Raw genomic sequence first — 20,356 nt, 5'->3', positions numbered from 1 at the left:
ATATGTGAAGAAACTTAGAAACTATTGGCAGCATGTATATCATCAGTAAAAATTAACAAATAATTGTGTCACGGAAAAAAGTAGTGGCTTATAGTCCCAAAACAGTCAGTATAATTGTGAGTTGTATCTTTAGTCTGATGCCTGTCTGTCAAACTATTTTTGGTCAAGTAAAGGGCTGCACTGTCAAAAAAAATAAAAAATAAAATCCACTGGACCCAATTCCACAGAGCAAAAGAACCCTGTCAGAGGTCCTCTACCACCAGGCCATTGTTATGAGTACTTGGTACCTGTCGGAGGTCCTCTACCACCAGGCCATTGGTATGCGTTTTTGATAATGGTACCAAGTCACACAGATTATACTAAACAAAGGAATTTCATTGATCATCAGAATCAGTCAGAATTTATAGTTAGAAAACCAGGGACATCTGCTTGTGCCTCTGTCCGTGTCACACTGCTCACCTCAGGTTCATGATAGGATAGAACCAAAGTAAGGCCACAAACAAGCAAAAATGAAGAAGCGAAAAAACGTCTTTAGAGTACTTCGCTAATCAGTCAGTAATAAAGTTGATTTTAAAAGACAATTTCATCATTCCTACTTAAATTGTGGGTTTATTCTACAAGTGATGGAGGAGAACTAACACTCAGGGCTTTCACTAAGTACAACAACTACATTCTGTTAACTGTGTATAGTGTTGTCTTTTGAGTAACGATATTCGTTTCTATGCCCGACCATCAAAATTTTGTTTTACGTGAAACCAGTTCAAAGCGTGAAAAGGTTTGGGAACCTTCAGCTACCTCAGTGACAGGAAGCTCCATCTGAACCAGATCCTCGGGTTTGGTCACTGGAGGTTGGAGGGCTGTGTCCAACAGCAGGATGCCATTTAGGTCCTTCCTGCATCCCACTGCATAGTCGTCAACAAAAAGCACCTTATCCACAGCAGGAAAGTACTGACATCTGACACGACCACCAGGTTTGACTGAAAAAGCAGCAAAGAAAACGAAACAAAAAAAATCAGGAATGTTATAACACGTAGAAAGTATGGCAATAAAATTGTCCTGAGTCATTTTAGGTCAATGTCACAAGGTAGTGCATGCACAAAAATTTGTTATGGTTGTACTTTTAATGTCAACAAGTACATCAGCTTGAAGATTTTGCTTTCAAAATAAAACCTGTTATTAATTTTCTTGTCAGTTTATTTGTTGACTTAATTGTTGCACGGCTGAGAGTGTGCTGGTCTATTTTGAATTCCATCCGCGGCCATCCTCTCATATTCCCATGAAGATGCCATTTCTCTAAATACAGTGTTTATATCAAAACTTGAAGTGCATTGTTTCTTCCTGAACTGTGTTTTAATTTGCTTAATTTCCACCAGGTTGAGACTGTTACCCATTCTAATTTCATCCAGGTCCATTAATCTCAATATTAGCGGGTTGCTATCTAGCTCGAATGTTTGTTCACTGAATTTCAGCAAGGCTAACGAGTGTTTTCCTCTTTGAATTGCTTCCACCGCCATCCCTTCTTGTGCCTCTTAAGATCTCATTTCTGTATGCGGTTGATATTAATTCCACCCCTAAATATCTGATCTCATTTGAATTCATTAGACATGATCAAATTGGATGGATGGATGGGTTGGAAAAGACAGAGTTAGCTACCTATCAAAATAAAAGCAAAGCCAATACGGCTGTGGTTTATTTGACTGAAACGTAAACCCATGACTCGCCTGGCTGCCCACTAACGCTACTTTCACAATGAGACAGCTGAACAGTTACCGCCATGTCACTGTGCTGCGGCTTTCACACACACTGTCAAAATATGTCCTTAGGCAAAACCAGTAGGTACAAAAGAAAAAAAGTGGACATCGGACAGCTGCCCTAGAGAACTGTGCCAGGTAAGATAACCGATCAGAGAGTCATTTACTGCAAGTTAGAGGTGAGCAATTAATTTTTCGAATGGGCCATGCAGCTCAATTGTGTTGAATGTGTATTTTGTATTTTATAAAAGAGTAATTGTTACTTTAATAAGGTGCCACTGTGTTGCAATAGTATAAACATGCTTTTATAATTAGGAAAAAATAACTGAGAGGGGAAAAAAAAAGTTCAGTTATATTAAATGACGTATTTACACATATTAACAATAAAACTCGCCCAGATGCACCATAAGTCTTTAGGTTCATCCATAAGGTCAGTGGCTTGGAAAAGAATGTGCACCAAGCAACCTCAAGTGCTGATTTGGGAACTGCACCAAATTTTTAAGGCCATCCCAGCGTATTAGAACCCCCAAAAAAGGAGCACTTGTTTGAGCTGAGTTGATCTGGACAGACATAACAAACACATCAATTCACCATGTGCAGGCTCATTGCCAAGGAGCAACATCAGTCTAGTGGTGCTTGTTTATTGGTTGCCGTTGCTTCAAGCAGCAGCAAACCACAGAAAAAAAGACCACAACAGATGATGTTCCACCCTCTGTCTTCTGGCTAGTGGCGGACCAATAAACCAAAATAAATACATTAAAAATCCACACTAAAAGCTTATGGAATTTAATAGGCCTGGATTTCTTGATACTCCCTTTGGAGCACAGACACCTTGCCGGGTGTATTTTGCTTTTTAACTTATCATATAGTTGTTGTTATTTTACTGGTAATCGTTTTTTTCCCCTTTTCGCATCATGTTCGTGTAAACACTCATTCATATGTGAGACAATTTGGATGTATTCATTTGAATTTTTTATCACATTTTTGATTTGGAACGAGACTTGGAAGACACTTAAAATCATGTGACTAACTCGGACTCTGGGACATTGCTAGCTACAACGAGTGGTATTGTCACACGTCACAAGAAATACATGGTTTAGTGCTGTTGTTTTGGTTAGCACACAGTTCAAACGAGCTTGCAGTTAACATTTTGATGTTTTTGGTTGTTACACATCATGGGGCACTGCTTGTCCGAATGGACGCTGCCCATCCTGGAGGAACACCGACAGCGCACTCAACTCGTGGAGGACCAGCGTGGCAACTACATAGTCCAGCATAAGCACAGTCGAGCACAAGATTGGAGCACAGTAGTAACTTGCTGGAACTCAGTCAACTGCGAGTAGCAAGTGATAATCGGTGCAGCTGAGCCCACCCAGCACAAGACTGTCATGCATGCTTGTTTGAGCAATCTGGATGTGACTGAAGATTCAAACTTTTTTATAATATGGGTGTGTATATGTGTAAGTATGTACATTGTTCATCAACGGTTGCTACACCTGCTTGTTTACTTTTCAACTTAGCTGTAGTAGGGTAAACTATGTATGACGTAATGCAGGCTATAATCTTGACATCTCTGATCCACTTATATTAAAAGAAGGCTTACTGTAGAATCTCTCCTCCCTCATCTATTACCTTTTAGACAACAAAGCATATGTGGGAAGGTCATAAATTTATGTTGCGTTCTCTTGTATTGTTGTCAAATGATGTTGTTAAATGTGTTTTAATGTTAAATGGTCTTTGTCAGTTATGCATTTTATTGTGTTGTGTGTATGTAGAGCTATAAGATGGAAGCGTACAGGAACACCAGCTCTTAGCTCTACAAATCCTCAATTTTGCTACAAACGTGTACAATGACAATAAAGGCATTATGTTCTTATTGCTAATTATGAGAAACCTAAAAAAAAATACTTGTTAATTAATTTGATCATTAATACAGTATAATAACCAGAGATGATTTTCAGGTCCCTACAATAATTAGTATAGCATATATTTGGCTATAAACTCAGATTATGTATGCTACTTGTTTGAATATTTTTTTAAGTAAAAATGAGGGTGGCTTTTTGAGGGTGGTGTTTGCTTTAAGTAGCATGAAACCTAAGGTCCATCCTCAGTCTTCACTGCTAGATGGAAATTTGACCCGTTTTGTCCAGTTTCATTAGGTGGTGGCGGGAGGAGGGCGTGGGCCAAGAGTTGAAAGCTGTATTTATATCGCAAATCCAATCAAATCAATAAAATTGGACTGGATCTTTTATGACCTGTACTTATCAATAGCCAGGTTACACTACAGACGCATTACTTTATATCCTGGTGTCAGTAAGAAAATGTCCAGAGTTCGCTCAGAGACGCTTTTGAGTTCACACACCAGCATCTTAAAACGTGGACAATAGATGATCAGGTTGCTTTTTGACAACCTAACCACAAAACACCATCAAAGTGATAGCTGAAAAGTAAATGACAGCGAGCACAGCGGTTTAATGATAGCACCATCATTCATTCGATCTTACCACTTTGGTCTGGCTGAAGTTAGTCCGATGTGTTTCTACGTGAGACACACGCGGCGTTAAGGCGTTTATTGACAAAACACGCTGATGTAGAGGGTTGCTCTGTTAACGAGCGACGTGCTAAGTGAAACAGTTAGCTGTTAGCTTTCCTCCTCGACATGTCATCGACTCGAAGACCCAACCGGTAACTGGGTAAACACTGTCGGTACAGAAACAACCGTTCATACGAGGTGTCAAACGCACCAATACGCCGGACCGGCGTGTGTAAAGTACCAATCGTGTTTAAATAATAATTAGGCCCCAAAACAACAGCTAGTACGGCTAGCGTTAGCATGCTGAGCTCTCAGCCTATGTCGTGTTGACAATCAGGAGCTAAGTGGCTGCCCGAGGTCGGCAGGAGACCTCCAGTGCTTACCTTGCTGCGCAGAGGCCTGGAGAATCGCTCCCGAAGTGCCGTCAATGACTTTAATTCCCCCTTTGCTGGTGACCGCTAAGATAGCGTTGAGGGCCGGGTGGTACGAAAGGCTTCGCAGGCCCTCCTCGTCGCAACGCAGGCAACCGTCTCTGAGTACAATCCAGTCCGAGGGGGTGGACGAACCGGAGCCCGGCGAGGCCGCGGCCGCCATCTTTCCTTACTTTCCCCTTCCCGTCCCTTCTTGGTTTTGGTAGGAACCGTTGACACACTCAGTAGAACTAAATCTAGAGGACTACCTCCGGACTGTCACTCCACTGCCACTGCTGATCCCTCCTGCGGCTTCTTCCCGTCCGCCCGTCAGCGTAGTAGCGGCTATTCACCAACCGCACTGAGATAGTCAGGCCAGGGTTCGCTGCTGTCAGTTACATGATAGTCAAACGAAACTGGCGTAGCGGCAGTCACATCTCGCGAGGCTTCTGTTCGCAAATGAGAACAGCAGAATCACTTACTCACAATTTGCCAATGCGAAAATTACGTTGTTATACTTGTCAATGCCAAGGGTGCCTATTAAAAAAAAAAAAAAAAAAAAAACACGAGTATGAGTCCATGCCATATAAATGTTTGTTGATCTTCGGCCATGTTTTGACTTCAGCAATAACTCCGTATATACACAGTAACTGTATTAAAGTATACCTTTAATATGTTCCAAATGGTTCCGGTCACGTTTTGTGACGTTTGTGACAAACGTTTTAGCATAAAAATATGTTATGATCAATTAAAGGTGCAACTCCTTTTACCTAGATTTTACACAATGACAATCCACGACTGCACGCAGCCGTGCTCACCAAGCAGGATTTCTGCTGAAGAAAACGCTTGAAAGTTCTGCAGTACCTGTCGTGATATTTTTAATAAATCAAATTGTCATCATTTTATACACAGCCAATGAAATCCACAATTGACATTTGCAGCCAACAGAAAGTGAACAAATGTCGCATGAGGGTTAGGAAGATTGTCTCTTGGTCTCATTGAAAGGGGAATTCAACTAATTAAAATTCTTTACAGTCATTGTATTATTATTGTTATTTTTTGAACTGCCACTAGTCTAAACACACCATTCTGATTAAAATTACGTTTGTGGAATATGAATTGAACTGTAAGTCACAAAACACTATTATTATTACGTCAAGGATTGGCAATTTTGACATTTACTGTCAACTGATGTCATGTTGCTCAGGTAACAACCAATCATGGCTTAGTTTGTGAATATCATATGGCCAAACTCTGAAAGCAGTAATTGGCCCTGAGCAAATGTGGTCATTTTATTTTGACAGCAAATGGTAAAATGGCCTAAGATAAAAAAAAAAGGGATGTATTCTGCTGTTTAATTCATATTTCACAAACACAATATTAATCACAATATTGTGTTTACTGTGTAAAATTGAACCCTAAAATTCAAAGGCGACCCTAAAACAACATAGTGATGATGTGACGATGCCAGATCTGATTTCCCTGCAATATTAAATATTAGACCCTAGAGGAAGCATTGTATAATATCTAGCTTTGCTGTCATCTATTTTTAATCATTAATGACAAAAGTGTAACAAATGCTAGTTGATCCACATTTTGTTTTTTTACCATAATATGGATCAAAAAGTGTCATCGTTAGATAAGTTTAAACAATGATTTACTGTTAGGGTTAGGAATGGCCAACTTGCCAATAATGAGCAAACCAAATGTTTTGATATGTGCATGGGTTGTAGTTTTGCCATGACAGATGTGAAAACTAAATAAATGATCAATGGATTACTTAGTAATGAAAAAAGACACATTTTATGTAGAAAGACCATTTACACAGACTGATTGAAAGTCAGCACATTGCATGAAGAATCCTCAGAAGTGATGCCAACTTCCCATAATTGATGAATAAATTAGTCTCATAGGTGATTACATCTCTAAACGTTATTGTCATAGTCAGTCAAAAAACAGAGCAAGAGCTCCCACATTCTTTCAAAGGTTGTGAAGAGTTACAAAGCACCTATTTATACTTTATAATTGGGGCCAAAGCTTAAAAAGAAAAAAGGACAGGGTTTAGCTGAATAGTATAAATAATATATTTGCCACCATACCCAGGCCTGTAATTCAATATTTTCCTTAAAAATTTACACCATAAAAAAACTTGTAAAGGAGACCATCTAGTCTGTACTGCACTGGTAAAATGGCTGCACAGTTCAATCTGTAAAATCTGATGACTCGTTTTAATTGAACAATATGAAGACATGTGTCAAACGTATATACACCAGGAACATATAATGCTAACATCCCCAGAGATTCTTTTTGACCTTGTGGGGTTCACGTCAGAATCCATGAAAAGGTCCATAGTTCATATTGATTCAGTCAGACACCGGTATAGAGTGATAGGAAGTAAATGTAGAGAAGGAAAATGGGATATATGAGAAGCGGCTTCTTTGTTTTAAATTCATCGCCAACCAGCAGTGATGCAGCGCTGTAAGCAGCCCAGAACACTCCAAACAACTGAAAGAAAACCAGACAATTAAAATACTCAATGAGATTTGTTTTCATTGTATGAATAAAAATAAGGGAGCACAATATAAAAACACAATAGGCACAAATCACTGCATACAAAACATCCTGCTTAAATACAATTTAACCATCTTTTTGCCCAAAAAATTAAGTAATATGCAGAAATGTGCCTCAAATACTGTGGTCATATTTTTTTGTGAAATAGCGCTTGGACAAACTGTATTCTCGTGCTTTGAGCCTCCTTGTATGCACGTTTTTTGACCTAATTTCACTTTAAATAAGCAGTTTGTGTAAATTTTAGTGTCGTGTTTGTCACTGCAGAACACGAATGTCACTCACTTTAATGAGGGTAGCAACCACCTCAAAACCTCCGATCACAAGAAGCAAAGGAACTATAACAATGAGCGGAAGGAGGGAATATCCAATCACACCGAGGACCTGGCCATAGGAAACCTGCCCAAAACAAAACTCATTTAAACAGCTCATTACAATGTCATAATTCTGCTGACTAATGAGCAGATCATCATACTTCACCGCCAAGAACACGAGCCAAGAGAAAGATTGTTAATGATCCAAATATCCAGATAGTGATGATCCAAGAAACCACCTGCCAATACAAAACAGAATTAAAGTCAAAGGGCTCATTTAGAGAATATTTTAAGCAGTGCGTGGCACAATGTACATTATTAAAACTTTTTATATATCTAATGTGCGTGAGCCAGGTACAAAACAAGTTAAAGCAACTTAGAAAATGACATCCTCCATCGCTATGTAACATATCTGCGTTACTAAATGAAATTATATAATGTCTCCCCTAGTTTTCTGGAAATAAGCTATGCATATTTTTTAAACAATTTTTTACAGTATACTTTTGGAAGAGAAAAGTTAACTTAAGCTTGGGACATTATAAAATGATCTGATTACCCGAAATTGTCCGTAGATGGAGATCATGGAGAAGAGCAGCACCACAGCAAGAGGGCCCCAAAAGTCCGGGTTATCTCTAACCACCTGTCTATTATATCCCAATGATGGCAATGGCATGAGCACACAGCGAATCTTGTAGTAGATGTCCTTCACGTCAATGTCCAGCTCATCACTGATCACAAGAAACACCATATTTCATAACAAAAGAGTTAATTAATGGATTTGCATACCGAGGAGACAATAAAATTAGACACCCAGAAAATTGTAAGGTGCATCCCTGAGTAAAAAGCTTATGAATGGAAAGTGAAAAACTATGCAAGCCAAATTAACATGTCAGGCATTTTATTAAGGATTTTTCAGTAATTAACAATACTATCATCACAGTTCATCAAAATATTAAATGAAAACTGTTAACAGCATTGAAGTGACACTAACATGCCTTTTTTTTTTTTTTTTTTTTTTTAGTTTATGGCAAGTCAAGCTTTCCTTTGGTGCTCTGACCACAAAATCAATGACAAACACAGACTTTACACAATTCAACTTTGCATAACTGTGTAGAACACATAGTATAAATCAGGAAAAAATGAAACAAGCTTGCCAGAACTGGCCAAATTGACCATAGAGGTGTACAGAGTTAGAGCACTATAAAACTGCATTGACTTACAGAAGTGGTTTGCTCTCCTCAGTCTCATCTTCCTCCACCTCCAGAAGCCAGCCATACCCTCGCTGCCTCAGGAAAGCAGTGGCATAAGGGTCTTTTCCATTGTCACTGTCCATATTCAGTTTAATATCTGGGGCAGCGATTGTGCCACTGAGCTCTGTAAAGTAAAGGTTTTGTTTGATGTGCTTAAAAGCTATTGCAAGACTACTGAAAAGAGAACATCTGTCTGAAATATTCAATTGAGAAACCGGATAAATCCATAATCCATATACTGGGCTTTAAAAAAAATCGTAGAGGTCAAAGTAGCATAAATACTGCATTGCAGTGATGGGTCCAGCAACACCAATGTATGAAGCATAACTGCTTACTCTGCCTTAAGGTTGGTTGTGAAGATGTTTAGCTCAACAGTTAACCTGTAGCGATTTAATATTTACTTCTATGTATACAGTGGATTTGTTTCCAGAGCAAGCGCCTGCAGTTAATCTAAGTTTGAAGTTTCATTTGTAGAGTTTTTTTTCTTTTTAAACATACCGCCATACACTGGGTGATGCAACACGTTTTGCCACACATCTATGTTTGCAAAGAATATGTCTCGATAGAGTAAATAGTAATACATCACTTAAGTATTTATCCACGTCTTAATTTTGGTTCCATCGCCATTGTATTTAGGCAGACCAACCATGAGGTATCCCGTTAACCATTAAAGTGACGCTATGCTAACATAGTATCAGTACAGTTTGCTCATGTGTCGATAATATTGGAAAACCTTCATTTTTTGCAGATTTCTACCATTACTACGTTGACAGTAAATATAGAACGTAAAATGATTGGCATTATTACACAAACATTTGTGCAACATTTATACTGAAGGCAACACGTGTAGATATTGATGACAATTTGCGACAATATAAGAGTGTAATGACGCCTAGTGATGCCTTCTTTGGCCTTAAATGCGAAGGGTGAAGCTCATGCTAGCATTAGCTTACCTTGCGCCTCTGTCGAAGAGACGAATGTAAAGTCTCCGTTATTTGGAGAAAACTGCATGATTTCAGTTTGAACACGTCAGAAATTACCATTCGAATTGGAAAGTGGTCAAATATGCCCTGTTGCTTGCTGTTACCGACCGCAGCTCTTTGATAAGTTGGACTATCGCATCTTGTTTTCCTTCTGTTGACTGATGGAAAGCGGAAGCATAGGGGAAGCTGGGAAATGGGACACGTCTCATGATGCGTTCAGGTCACCTGGATTCAGTGTGGATATTGGAATTGCACTAATCAGCTGTACAGAATGATGACAAAATTGTATTTCCTACCCGAATAAAGATTGCATTTTTACATCCTGAAGAAAAAAACATCTAAAATTAAACATGAATTGACGGAGGCTTCCTAATCTTGGTTCCGATACTTTTCTTTACTTGAAAAACGGGTGGCGTTTGCGGTCTCTGCTCGGTTGTTTGACACATGCAGATCGAAAATGTCATCAAATGAAATCTGCAATTGTTTTGTCTTCAACAATAAAAACTATTTCTCTGGCCATCGTCTCAATAATTTTGTGGGGAACTGTTTATATGGATGGTGCGCGGTCATGACAGTCTAACACTCAGGAAGCGGAGTACGTAATTATAACCCCGCCTTCTTTCTGATTTTTTTAACCAATCGTAGTTACTCTTACTTAGCTTACTCTTTGCCGCTAAAACCAAAACTGTTTCCCGTTTTCTCCTGTGCATAGCATCCCGCCACGCACAGAGGAGAGAAAAAGAACCCAAAAGGTATGTTTTCGTCGGTTGTAAAATGCCTTTTCGTGCTAATTGCGTCGGGCTTGCGTTCATATTGTCTTCATTTTGCCACCGAAAACAAACTGACGTTGAACCTGACATCGGTTCCGTTCACTTCAACAGGTTCGGAGAACTCACTAAAACTAATAGCCTACTACGGGTGCAGCATAATGTACATCGTCGACTTTATGCGAGAATGTCTTGTTTGATATGTCGATAATCTTGCTTAGTCTGACACAGGTTTCGAAGCAATGTTGAAAATTGGTATTGTCTACCTCACCGACAGGTCTCCTGCAATGTTTCCAAGCATTGCGATTGAAGAATAAAACACTGTTATCAAACTCCTATGAAAAGTAAACGCATTTTGCGTAGCTTACTGCATTTTACAGATGTTTCAATTACGTTACTCTAGTCTACATTGTGCGTCGATTTAGAAAGCATTGGACAATGTCAACAATCTTACTGCAAGCAATCTTAATATAGTTCACGCGTTTGTGTTATTAAACATTATTTTATATGGTGACTAATGCATGAAGAAAAATTGAAAAAATGTATTGAACGTCTTATATCTAGATTTGCAGTGATTTGTATTCTTAATTTTAAGTAAATAATCCTGGGGGTTGTGCTACAAGGCCGAGGTAAAATAATAAACATTAAATGCTGCATTGAGAAAATGCTCATCTCTCTGTAATAATTGCATTAATTATGCAATAATTTGCAATCAAGCAAAGAAATTGATTAGTGAAAATGACTATTAACTAAAATGATTAACACTTGGGAGACATCTTTTGCATTCTTGAAACTCTTAAACGATTGTGATTGGAAGTCACTTTGTTTATTCTCACATGATCACACATGTGTGTTTTCATGTTTATTTACACACAGGCCACGTGTGATGTGATCATGTGAGAATAAACAAACTTATCAAAACAACTTGAAATTGTGCCTTCTGATTGGACTGTGGATCAATGGGAAAGATGCGTGCAAAGTTAAGTCTGGATTTAAATTGTTGGAGGCACTAGAATCTTCACTCTGGACTCTGCAATCCTAAATACAGTACTGGGATTTTACAATATTGACAATCAATGTAAATTATTGAGAAGAAAGAGAAATCCAACCGAAAAAAATCTAAATCTTGTGAAATTTTTCATTAACATTTCTGGGAATTTAACTGGATATTTTTCCACCCCTCTGCATCTGAAATTATACGTAGTTAGTGTTTCAGATAAAATGGGAATCCCGGGCCTGCTGCAATTCATCAAAGATGCAGGGGAGCCCATTAATGTGAAGAAATACAAAGGCCAGACAGTGGCTGTAGACACGTACTGTTGGCTTCATAAAGGAGCATTTTCATGTGCAGAGAAGCTCGCGAAAGGAGAACCAACTGATCAGTAAGTGTATTAGACTTGTAATCTGCATGAATTGAGGCCTACAAACCCATCACTGATTTTGTTATTTCTATTCATCCACTACTAGGTATGTGTGGTACTGCATGAAATATGTGGACATGCTGTTCTCCTTCGATGTGAAACCCATTCTCGTATTTGATGGACGCAATCTACCTTCAAAACGAGAAGTGGAAAAGGCTCGCCGAGAGTGAGTTTCAACTGTATGAATCTTGAATAGATACTGTAGATGTGCTGAACTTTTTACTTTGGGGAATGGCACCAATGTATTGTGTATTTGTGTATTCTAAATATCAAGAAAACTTTATTTGCATAATATAACTTTGGTGTGAATGTGTTCATGTACACTCCAGGCGTCGAGAAGCCAACCTTCAAAAAGGCCGGCAGCTGCTGCGAGATGGCAAACTTTCGGAGGCCAGAGACTGTTTCACCCGGTGTGTCAACATCACACCAGCCATGGCTCACAATCTGATTAAGGTAACCTAACTCTCGCTTGTGATCTTGTTTCAGTCTGATTTGTTCCCAGTGCAAATATTCATATTTAAACAAGAAATATATTATAATACATGAGATATCATTGCAAAGGCCAGGATAACATTGATCGAGTATACTAGGACCTAGTAGGACAGTTCGAATGAGTCAAAATATAGACCAAGAAAAAATGCCCACTACAATGTACAAAAATTCATAGGCTGAGTCTCAGAAGAATAGCAAACAGTAAGAGAGAAGAAAATGAAAATAAGTAAATTTATACCGTCAAACCATCATTGAACAGTTTGTAGCGTTAGCATTTTTTGTCTTCTGTATTTATTTTTAACGAGTGTCTGTCAACACATTTCGAATGAGATCATTTTTACTAAAGTGTACTAAACAAGAAATACATTTGTGTGGGTGGTTGTTTTGTGGTTCTAGGCTGCGAGGGCCAGGGGTGTAGACTGCATCGTGGCCCCATATGAAGCCGATGCGCAACTGGCCTATCTGACCAAATCTGGTTTGGCTCATGCGGTCATCACGGAAGATTCTGACCTTCTGGCATTTGGTTGTAAAAAGGTATTAGGAACAAAAATGGTAAAGGTGACATTCCAGTCACAACATTGAGACCTCTTAAATAATAGACATTTTGCCTTTCCAAAAATAATGCTGCTCAGTTATGATTAAACCTGTTGGAGAGGTGATTTGAGCAATATGTACTGCAAGTCTGGAATTGCTCTGTGTCATACCAAGAGGCTACATTCAGCCATAATAAAATTACTGGGAAATGGGAATATTTCTTTCATAACTTCCACGTGCAAAACTGCAAAGAGTGTCAGCTTTTACAGTGGTCTCTTTAGGATTAAGCAGATAAACTACTTGTGTAAAATAGAATTCCGTGAAGCGTAACAAGAAGCTGACCCATTTACTTAGTAAGAATTTAATAAGAAGTCATAGACTGCAATCACAATTGAGTTTCAACTTGACCTTTTCCAATAATGCAGGTGATCCTAAAAATGGACAAGCACGGTAACGGACTGGAGATTGATCAGCGTAACCTTGGTCGATGTCGCTCTCTGGGCAACGTTTTCACAGAGGAGAAGTTTCGTTATATGTGTATCCTCTCTGGCTGTGACTACCTGGCCTCTTTGCACGGGATTGGCTTGGGCAAGGCCTGCAAGCTGCTGCGACTGGCAAAAGACCCCAATATACTGAAGGTGAGATCCCTTTCAATGTTTCCATTCTATCAACAGCGAATAGATTTTCTTGCAAATAATATAACTGGCGGCGCAGTAGAAGAGTGGTTGACACGTACAGTATGCCTTCCTGTGTGGCGTTTGCCTGTTCCCCCCTTTGCACGCATTGGTACTCCCTCGGCACTCTGGCTTCCTCCCACATTACAAAAACATGCAGAGTAGGTGCATTAGCCACTCTAAATTGTACTTATGTGTGATTGGGTGCATGAAGTGATTGGGTGAGTGGGTGCCCGCGGGCACCAGGTTGGTGACACCTCATTTAGAGCAATGCAATAATTATTTATTATTATATACATTTAAAAATACTCCAGTAATCTTTTCTTTAGCTAGTATTAAATACTGTTCCTTCAATACTAGGTTTTAGGGTTACAAACTTCACACATCGAATTATTTTGTACAACAGCGTGGGAAAACAAAATTAGACCTCGCAAGAAAGCACCCTCGATTACGACAATACAAACTTATAGATTTTTATTTGATTTTTTTTATTTATTTTTTTTACGCTGTATTTATAACCTGAAAGTGTTTTCGCATAAAATGGAACTGTGTTAGTCTTAGGCACATTCTGCTTGATGGTCAAATTCATTTCATGTCACCTGCCTTAACCTTGTTATAAAATGACCATTGCTAAAAACTTTGCTCCTATTTGTTTTGTATTGTGTTGTCTGATTTTGGTGTCAGGTGATCAAAAAGATGGGCCAGTACTTAAAGATGGATCTTCTAGTTCCTGAAGAGTACATCGAAGGATTCGTCAAAGCCAATCGAACCTTCCTTTACCAGCTAGTGTTTGATCCCGTCAGCAGGAAGATTGTCCCCCTCAACCCATACGAAGAGAACCTCAACCCGGCCTCTCTCGGCTATGCTGGAGTGTATCCTACACTGGTGTAGGATTAAACTGAATTTACTGCTGTAGATTCAGTTCAATGACATTTGGAAATTGCTAATGTCTCAATAGCTCTCCAAATGTTGGGCAGCACAGGTACCTTAACTTTATTGCATATAGTCCTGTTGGAGATGACACAGCCTTGCAGATGGCCTTAGGAAACCTTGATATCAACACAATGGAAAAGATTGATGACTTCAACCCCGACAATCCTTTGACACAGGTATTTGGATCTGGAATTTTTGTGCATGTGCCCTGGTTAAATATTGCTGTCACATCAGTTTCTTATAAACAAGACAAAACAGAAGTGCAAATATCCATGACCTTATCTACCCAGACCCCAAAACACCGCAGTCGCAGCTGGAGTGAGAACAGGGTCCCCACTCCTGCCAGCCTCAGTATTTGGAATAGAAGCGCCAGGGAAACGGCTATGGTGCCGACCCAGCCTGCCACCTCTCCTGACCGGCCTCCCTCCACCAGGGGGAAGGAGAGAGTCATTAGCCTGGCTGGGATCCGGCTTCCCTGCAGAAGTGTGCAAGTGAAGAGACCACGTGAAGGTGAGACATTTACTTGAACTGAAATAGGTAATAGCAATTATTTGTCCCCTCAAGACATTTACTGACTTAAATATATATGTAAGTGTATATCTATCTTGCAGTTTTTTTGAAAAATATAATGTGTTTGTTGCATTTATGAGTTTGCCAAGCTCTCAAATGTGCATTTCTTCATTTGCTTATATCAAATCTTTAAAAAAAAAGTGTTCAACTTTTGTAAATGATTCTGAGCTGAATTGGCAGAAAGCCTTACTTAATAATAGTATATCAAATAAATCTAATATTTCTGCAAGTTTGTGGATTGTAGGTTTTTAATAATGGTTCTATTTTTTTTTTTGCATTATATTAGAACATTTCTTTCTTCATCTTCACCTGGTTCACTTTTCACTATACACGCTTAACTTGGTGAGTAGGGGTGCATAGACAATATTTATAAATACAGTCAATGCCGGCCAATTTAAAAAACATATTTTATTTATAGCTTCCTGAGACCCAGCCCATTTATTTGTGATCACTGTTGTGTTTGTTTTGTCTCTGTGAATAAACAAAGTTAAAGGGTTAATTATTGTATCCCATTGAAACAAATGAGACATCATTGTAAAAGGCTTAGGTAGTACTTAGTAGGGTTGCTCGAACGAGTCAAAAGATATAGACCAAAAATGTCCATGACAGTGGACACAAATTAACCGGTTCGTTTGTCTGTTCACTGACTAGTGATCTTGGCGTTCCCTCTCTGAAGCTAAACACAAACAAACAGAAATAGGATAAACAAAACTTTTTTTATTTTTTTTACCATCTTCTCTCTGTCACAGACAACAGTCTATCAGATCAAGATGTTCTTCAGCAGTATTCCTCCGATATGAAACGGTCCAAGGTGGAGCAGCAGCCAGAAACGTTAAAGATATTACCAACTGGCCGGCCACGACCGCGCAACTGCTTTGCCACACTCCTGCAGAGGAGGAATCGGGATGTGGATGAGAATGACCAGGCCTTAAGCAGCAGGTGCTCGAGTCTTCATTAAGTTTTCAATCTTGGCCTTGACTAGCAAGAATAGAAGATTAATCATACATTGGAGTAATTAGTGATGTGGGTAGGTTTTTAATTACGGGTTTGTCTTCAATAAGAAACCAATAACAATTTTGGTATCAAAACATTTTTCCCCTAACAATAGGGATTGAGAGTTTTGCATAAACTTGCAGCAAGATTAAATCTGCCTGCTTCTTTCCCCATGTAGATTCTTCAGCAATTCCAGTTCAGCTGCCAGAAGTATAGAGGAATCTGCTCCGGTAGGTTTCAGTCTTGTAGCGCCCAAAGCTACAAGCCCTACTGAGCACACATCCGAAACCAATGATGGTGACGGTTCAGAAGGCCCAGAAGTCCCGTCGGTGGAAACACCCAGTCCACCTTCTTCTCCAAGCAGCACTTCTCCCCGTTCAAGCAGTCAGGGACTCAGGTTGTTTAACTGGTCAGACAGTTCGCCCTTTACTGATCGAGCACAGACGCCCAAATGTAGTTCAGGCCTGGATGGCCTGCAGCAGTTCCAGTATAAGAAAGACAGTTTCTCCTTATTTGCTCAGTCCCCAATACACAAAAGCCCAAAGGAGGAAGACAACCTCAAAGACTCTCCTTCTCAGGACAGCGCCTATTTTTCTCAATCCCAGCCATCCCTTGTTTCCTTATACAAAGACGAAACGCCCTCTTGTGGCCCCAACATCCTCCATTCTGTGCCTGTAAGTTTGTATATACAGTATATTATATTTGGATAATTTTGGTGCATGACATGTGTTTCATGCTATCTCAGGAAATGGATTCAAAAAGAGATTCGGACTCAGAGCAGAGTCCTACACGCTCCGATGAAGCCAAAAATACATGTGGCATGTTACAGTTAAAGGTAGGTTTATAGCTCTATTGCACTGTATACTGAATGAGAGAATTAAAATTGCACGGAGCAGATTGAGCTGAGCAGAGTGATTTCAAATGCTTCGTCGCCATTTAATGTGATTAAAGTTTCGTCAAGTCAATGAATCAACAATAGCATTGATGTTATTGTAGATTGTAGAGAATTATTGTCAAATATATAGCACGAAACCACACAGTGAAATTCGTACTCACCCCAGTGAACAGAAGACTGCAGCCACGGTGGGTGCCATCATGTTAATCAAAAACTATTTGATGAATACGACAATATGGTATCACTAGTGCTTGCAGAGTTGACTCAATAAGCTCAATAACCGTATCATTCGTCTGTGCCATTCTGTGACAAGTGTAGCCTAACTGTAATTTCAATAGCCAAAGTTAGCAAGGCTAACCATTATTCTCATCCACCACCAGTTCATTTTCGTACTCTCTGAACCCCACAGACATAAGAATGTCAAAGACATTTTACGCAGCTGATGGGCGAGTCGTAAATCCCCTTTAAATAGGCCAACTGGAAGACGAAATGACAAAAACACCTGTTGCTTGACACATTCATGTGAAGTCAACTAGTTGTTTAATTGGCTCAACTCCTAGCTCCTATGGCGGCAACATAGTGCAAATTAGTATATTTCAACCCAGTCAATCATTAACTTACAGTCATAATTTAAAAGTCATAAATGAAATAAGTTCCTCCCTAAAAAAAACTTTCAGCCTTTTCCCATGTTAGTGTGGATTTATACAGTGCTGGCCAAATTACTTCACTGTACACTGTTTGCAGCCTTCAAATGTATTTTGTTACAGGTTTCTATTCAGAACATCCTCTGGCGTTTATTTCAGATAAAAATGGTTCTTTTAGCAACACGGTGTAAATATGGTTAGCAGTTTTGTCTCAGAGTTCTGGGAATCTAGTGTCATATCCCTCCTGTGTGGATGGCTAGGGTCATTTTCTCTTTGGAAGCACTCCAGATTCCTCCCACATTCCCCCCAAAAAGCATGTTTTGTGGTAAGAGACTCTAAATCACAGGTGTCGAAGTTGAACTCAGAGCCCTGGAGCCTGATCCGCCCCATCGTATTACATCATCAGGTCTTGCAGTCTATGCACCAAAAAGGTTAAAATGGGGATAGAAATAATTATTTGTCACATTTGGTTTATCTAAAAAAAAAAAACACCTTTGTTGCCAGTGGTTGGGACACTAATTGAATTGCTTTGAGTTATTTTTACAGATCAGTAAACGTTGTTACATTGACTACATTGTAGGAATGTCATTTCTACAGTGTTGCACCATAAAGATACACAGTGGACTCCCAAAATTATGTCGGCCTCGTTGCTTCGTAAACAATTTCTTCATTGATGACTCCAAGGTTTTTTTTTTCTCCACCCCCCTGAAAAATCCCGCTCCCATCTGCCCCAATCAACTTTTTATCCTGTATCTTTTTAACCAGTCTCTTGATTAAAGGTAAAGTGAATCCCCATCCCGCGCTAGTCATAAAAAAATATGTCTCTTTCCCATGTTTTATAAGCAATTTTTACTATGGTATTGTCCATTGATAAACCTGGGCCTTCCATTATTAAAATACACACAAAATACAGAAAACCTCATTTAATAGATTTGGTATTGATGTCTGACCTGATGATTTAATCACTTGCATCTTAAAAATGCCCCAATTTTGTACCGTTCAGTTTTGTTCTTCCAAAGTGAAAGAAAGCATAACTCTGAAGGGATCTTTTTTATATTTGTAGCAAAAGATGTCGTGATGTTCTCCTTGTATGATTTTTTTTTCTTTGTTTTTCCATTCCATCACTCCAGGTTTCAGGCCTCGCGAAGCCCAAGCTTAGCAAGCTGGTGAAAGCCACAAAATTGCAAACATTGGGCCCAGCAAGGGCCAGCGGACTGAGGAAGAAATCTTCTGCAAACAATGAGAATAGTCCGAATTTCCAGGCCACTATTAGCAGTCTGTGGAAGAATTACAGTTTCAAAAGGTAAATTTTTAAAACGGTCAATGCATTTAAACATTACTTATGACGGTAGTCTCCAAAACCTCCCTGGTTTCAAGCTAACAATGTATTTTCCATATTCATTGAAAGTGGATGTGATCATAGTGTATTTAAACCTTGCTGGTTTGGAAGCTAGATTTGTCAAATGTAGAGATGAATTGATAAAGATAATCATCTCCATTTATGTAAACAAAGTGGCATTTTCACTGATCTTGTGTATGATGCCAATATCAATGGCTTAAATTTCTACCATTGTGTTCCTCTCTCTCTCTCTTTTTTTTTAGAGATCCTCAAAAGATGACGTCTTGCAAGAAAGGAGAGCCGATGTCAATGCTTGAAGGCAACCTGGTGCCTAGTTAGTTGGCAGATAATCAGCAACTTCCGATGATTGTTTTGAACAGTTCACGTGCTTAATTTGATTTTTGCAAATGTATTATTTTTTTAGTATAAAACTACTGTATTACATTTTTGTCTGTATTGCTCCATGAATTTTTTTCAATTCATCCAATCCGCTTGTTCACAACTGTGCATCTCTGCAGTTAAAGAATGTGTGAGGTACTAGATAGTTGAAGTGAATGAGTGTTGACTGAAAATTCCAGGCCTGCATGCAGGTTACAAGATTGTAGCGATAAAGAGTACACATCTATGTACTTAGAAGGTTTCTTTGCAATTCTCAGTGGCGTCTTTTGTTTGACTGATACAGTAAATGACCTTGTTTTAAGAATGAGTATAAAATGAATCTGAAGTCGTAGTTGACAGATAAGATGGTTTAAAATAAGACCGGTTCATTTTGTGATCCAGTTTGCAGCAGGTAAAAAAATCTTCCTCCACTTTTTGGGGTTAGCACATTTCAGCTGTAAAACACAAAACACAAAGAATTTGGCACTAAAATTTTTGACATTTTTTGGCAGTTTTGAGATGCTAGCCAGCTAATACAATGTAGCACAAACAGAACATTTCTATTAATAGCCTGAAAGCTTCTCAAGCTACTCATGGACATGATTCTGACATTAGCTTACTTAATATTCATTTGTTCACATTCTTCTGCTCTTCCTGTTCTGGGTGACGTATCAGCTGATGCCTGTCTCAGCTAACTTTGGGCATGGTTAGGCGGGGTGTGCTCTAAACGTATTGTCAAGCAATTGCGTTTTCCATAAAAGTAAATCAACTCTTTGGTTAACCTGACACCAGAAAATGCACAACACCTTCACATGGAAAGTACTGCAAGACTCACCAACCTCATGCTGCACCTGTCACACCCATGCCTAATATATTTGATCCAATTATATGTGTTCAAAGGCATTTG

At 39.1% G+C, this 20,356-nt stretch overlaps 3 protein-coding genes across 4 annotated transcripts in view; 1 reads left to right on the top strand and 2 right to left on the bottom strand.

The window, feature by feature from the left end:
- The window catches only part of birc6 (baculoviral IAP repeat containing 6), a 61,341-nt gene extending 56,317 nt beyond the window's left edge, over positions 1–5,024 (bottom strand). For both annotated transcript variants that reach the window (XM_088421158.1, XM_088421159.1), the window contains exons 1-2: positions 4,668–5,024; positions 796–977 (exon numbers count right to left, since the gene is read on the bottom strand). In XM_088421158.1, coding sequence (XP_088277284.1) covers positions 796–977; positions 4,668–4,878 — 393 coding nt within the window. In that variant the 5' untranslated portion in view covers positions 4,879–5,024. The remainder of the gene's footprint in view (positions 1–795; positions 978–4,667) is intronic.
- A 1,454-nt stretch (positions 5,025–6,478) lies between these two features.
- Positions 6,479–9,985, bottom strand: yipf4 (Yip1 domain family, member 4). The gene is made up of 6 exons (XM_088422306.1): positions 9,780–9,985; positions 8,797–8,950; positions 8,133–8,304; positions 7,738–7,815; positions 7,548–7,661; positions 6,479–7,199 (listed from the first exon to the last, which is right to left on the bottom strand). The coding sequence occupies exons 1-6, from the start codon at positions 9,835–9,837 to the stop codon at positions 7,062–7,064; spliced, it is 714 nt and encodes a 237-aa protein (XP_088278432.1). The 5' UTR covers positions 9,838–9,985; the 3' UTR covers positions 6,479–7,061.
- Positions 9,986–10,449: 464 nt separating this feature from the next.
- exo1 (exonuclease 1) lies at positions 10,450–20,102 on the top strand. Its single transcript, XM_088421719.1, has 14 exons — positions 10,450–10,561; positions 11,781–11,958; positions 12,044–12,163; positions 12,327–12,450; positions 12,886–13,023; positions 13,449–13,661; positions 14,382–14,569; positions 14,704–14,806; positions 14,921–15,140; positions 15,950–16,139; positions 16,372–16,867; positions 16,939–17,028; positions 18,863–19,035; positions 19,335–20,102. The coding sequence occupies exons 2-14, from the start codon at positions 11,798–11,800 to the stop codon at positions 19,408–19,410; spliced, it is 2,292 nt and encodes a 763-aa protein (XP_088277845.1). The 5' UTR covers positions 10,450–10,561; positions 11,781–11,797; the 3' UTR covers positions 19,411–20,102.
- The last annotated feature ends 254 nt before the right edge of the window (positions 20,103–20,356 follow it).

The sequence above is a fragment of the Hippichthys cyanospilos genome, chromosome 8, assembly GCF_059441005.1.
Source record: "Hippichthys cyanospilos isolate Australia breed blue-spotted pipefish chromosome 8, RoL_Hcya_1.0, whole genome shotgun sequence".
Lineage (NCBI taxonomy): Eukaryota > Metazoa > Chordata > Actinopteri > Syngnathiformes > Syngnathidae > Hippichthys > Hippichthys cyanospilos.
The sequence above is the reverse complement of the archived record's forward strand: the minus strand, read 5'-3'. Positions and strand labels throughout refer to the sequence as shown.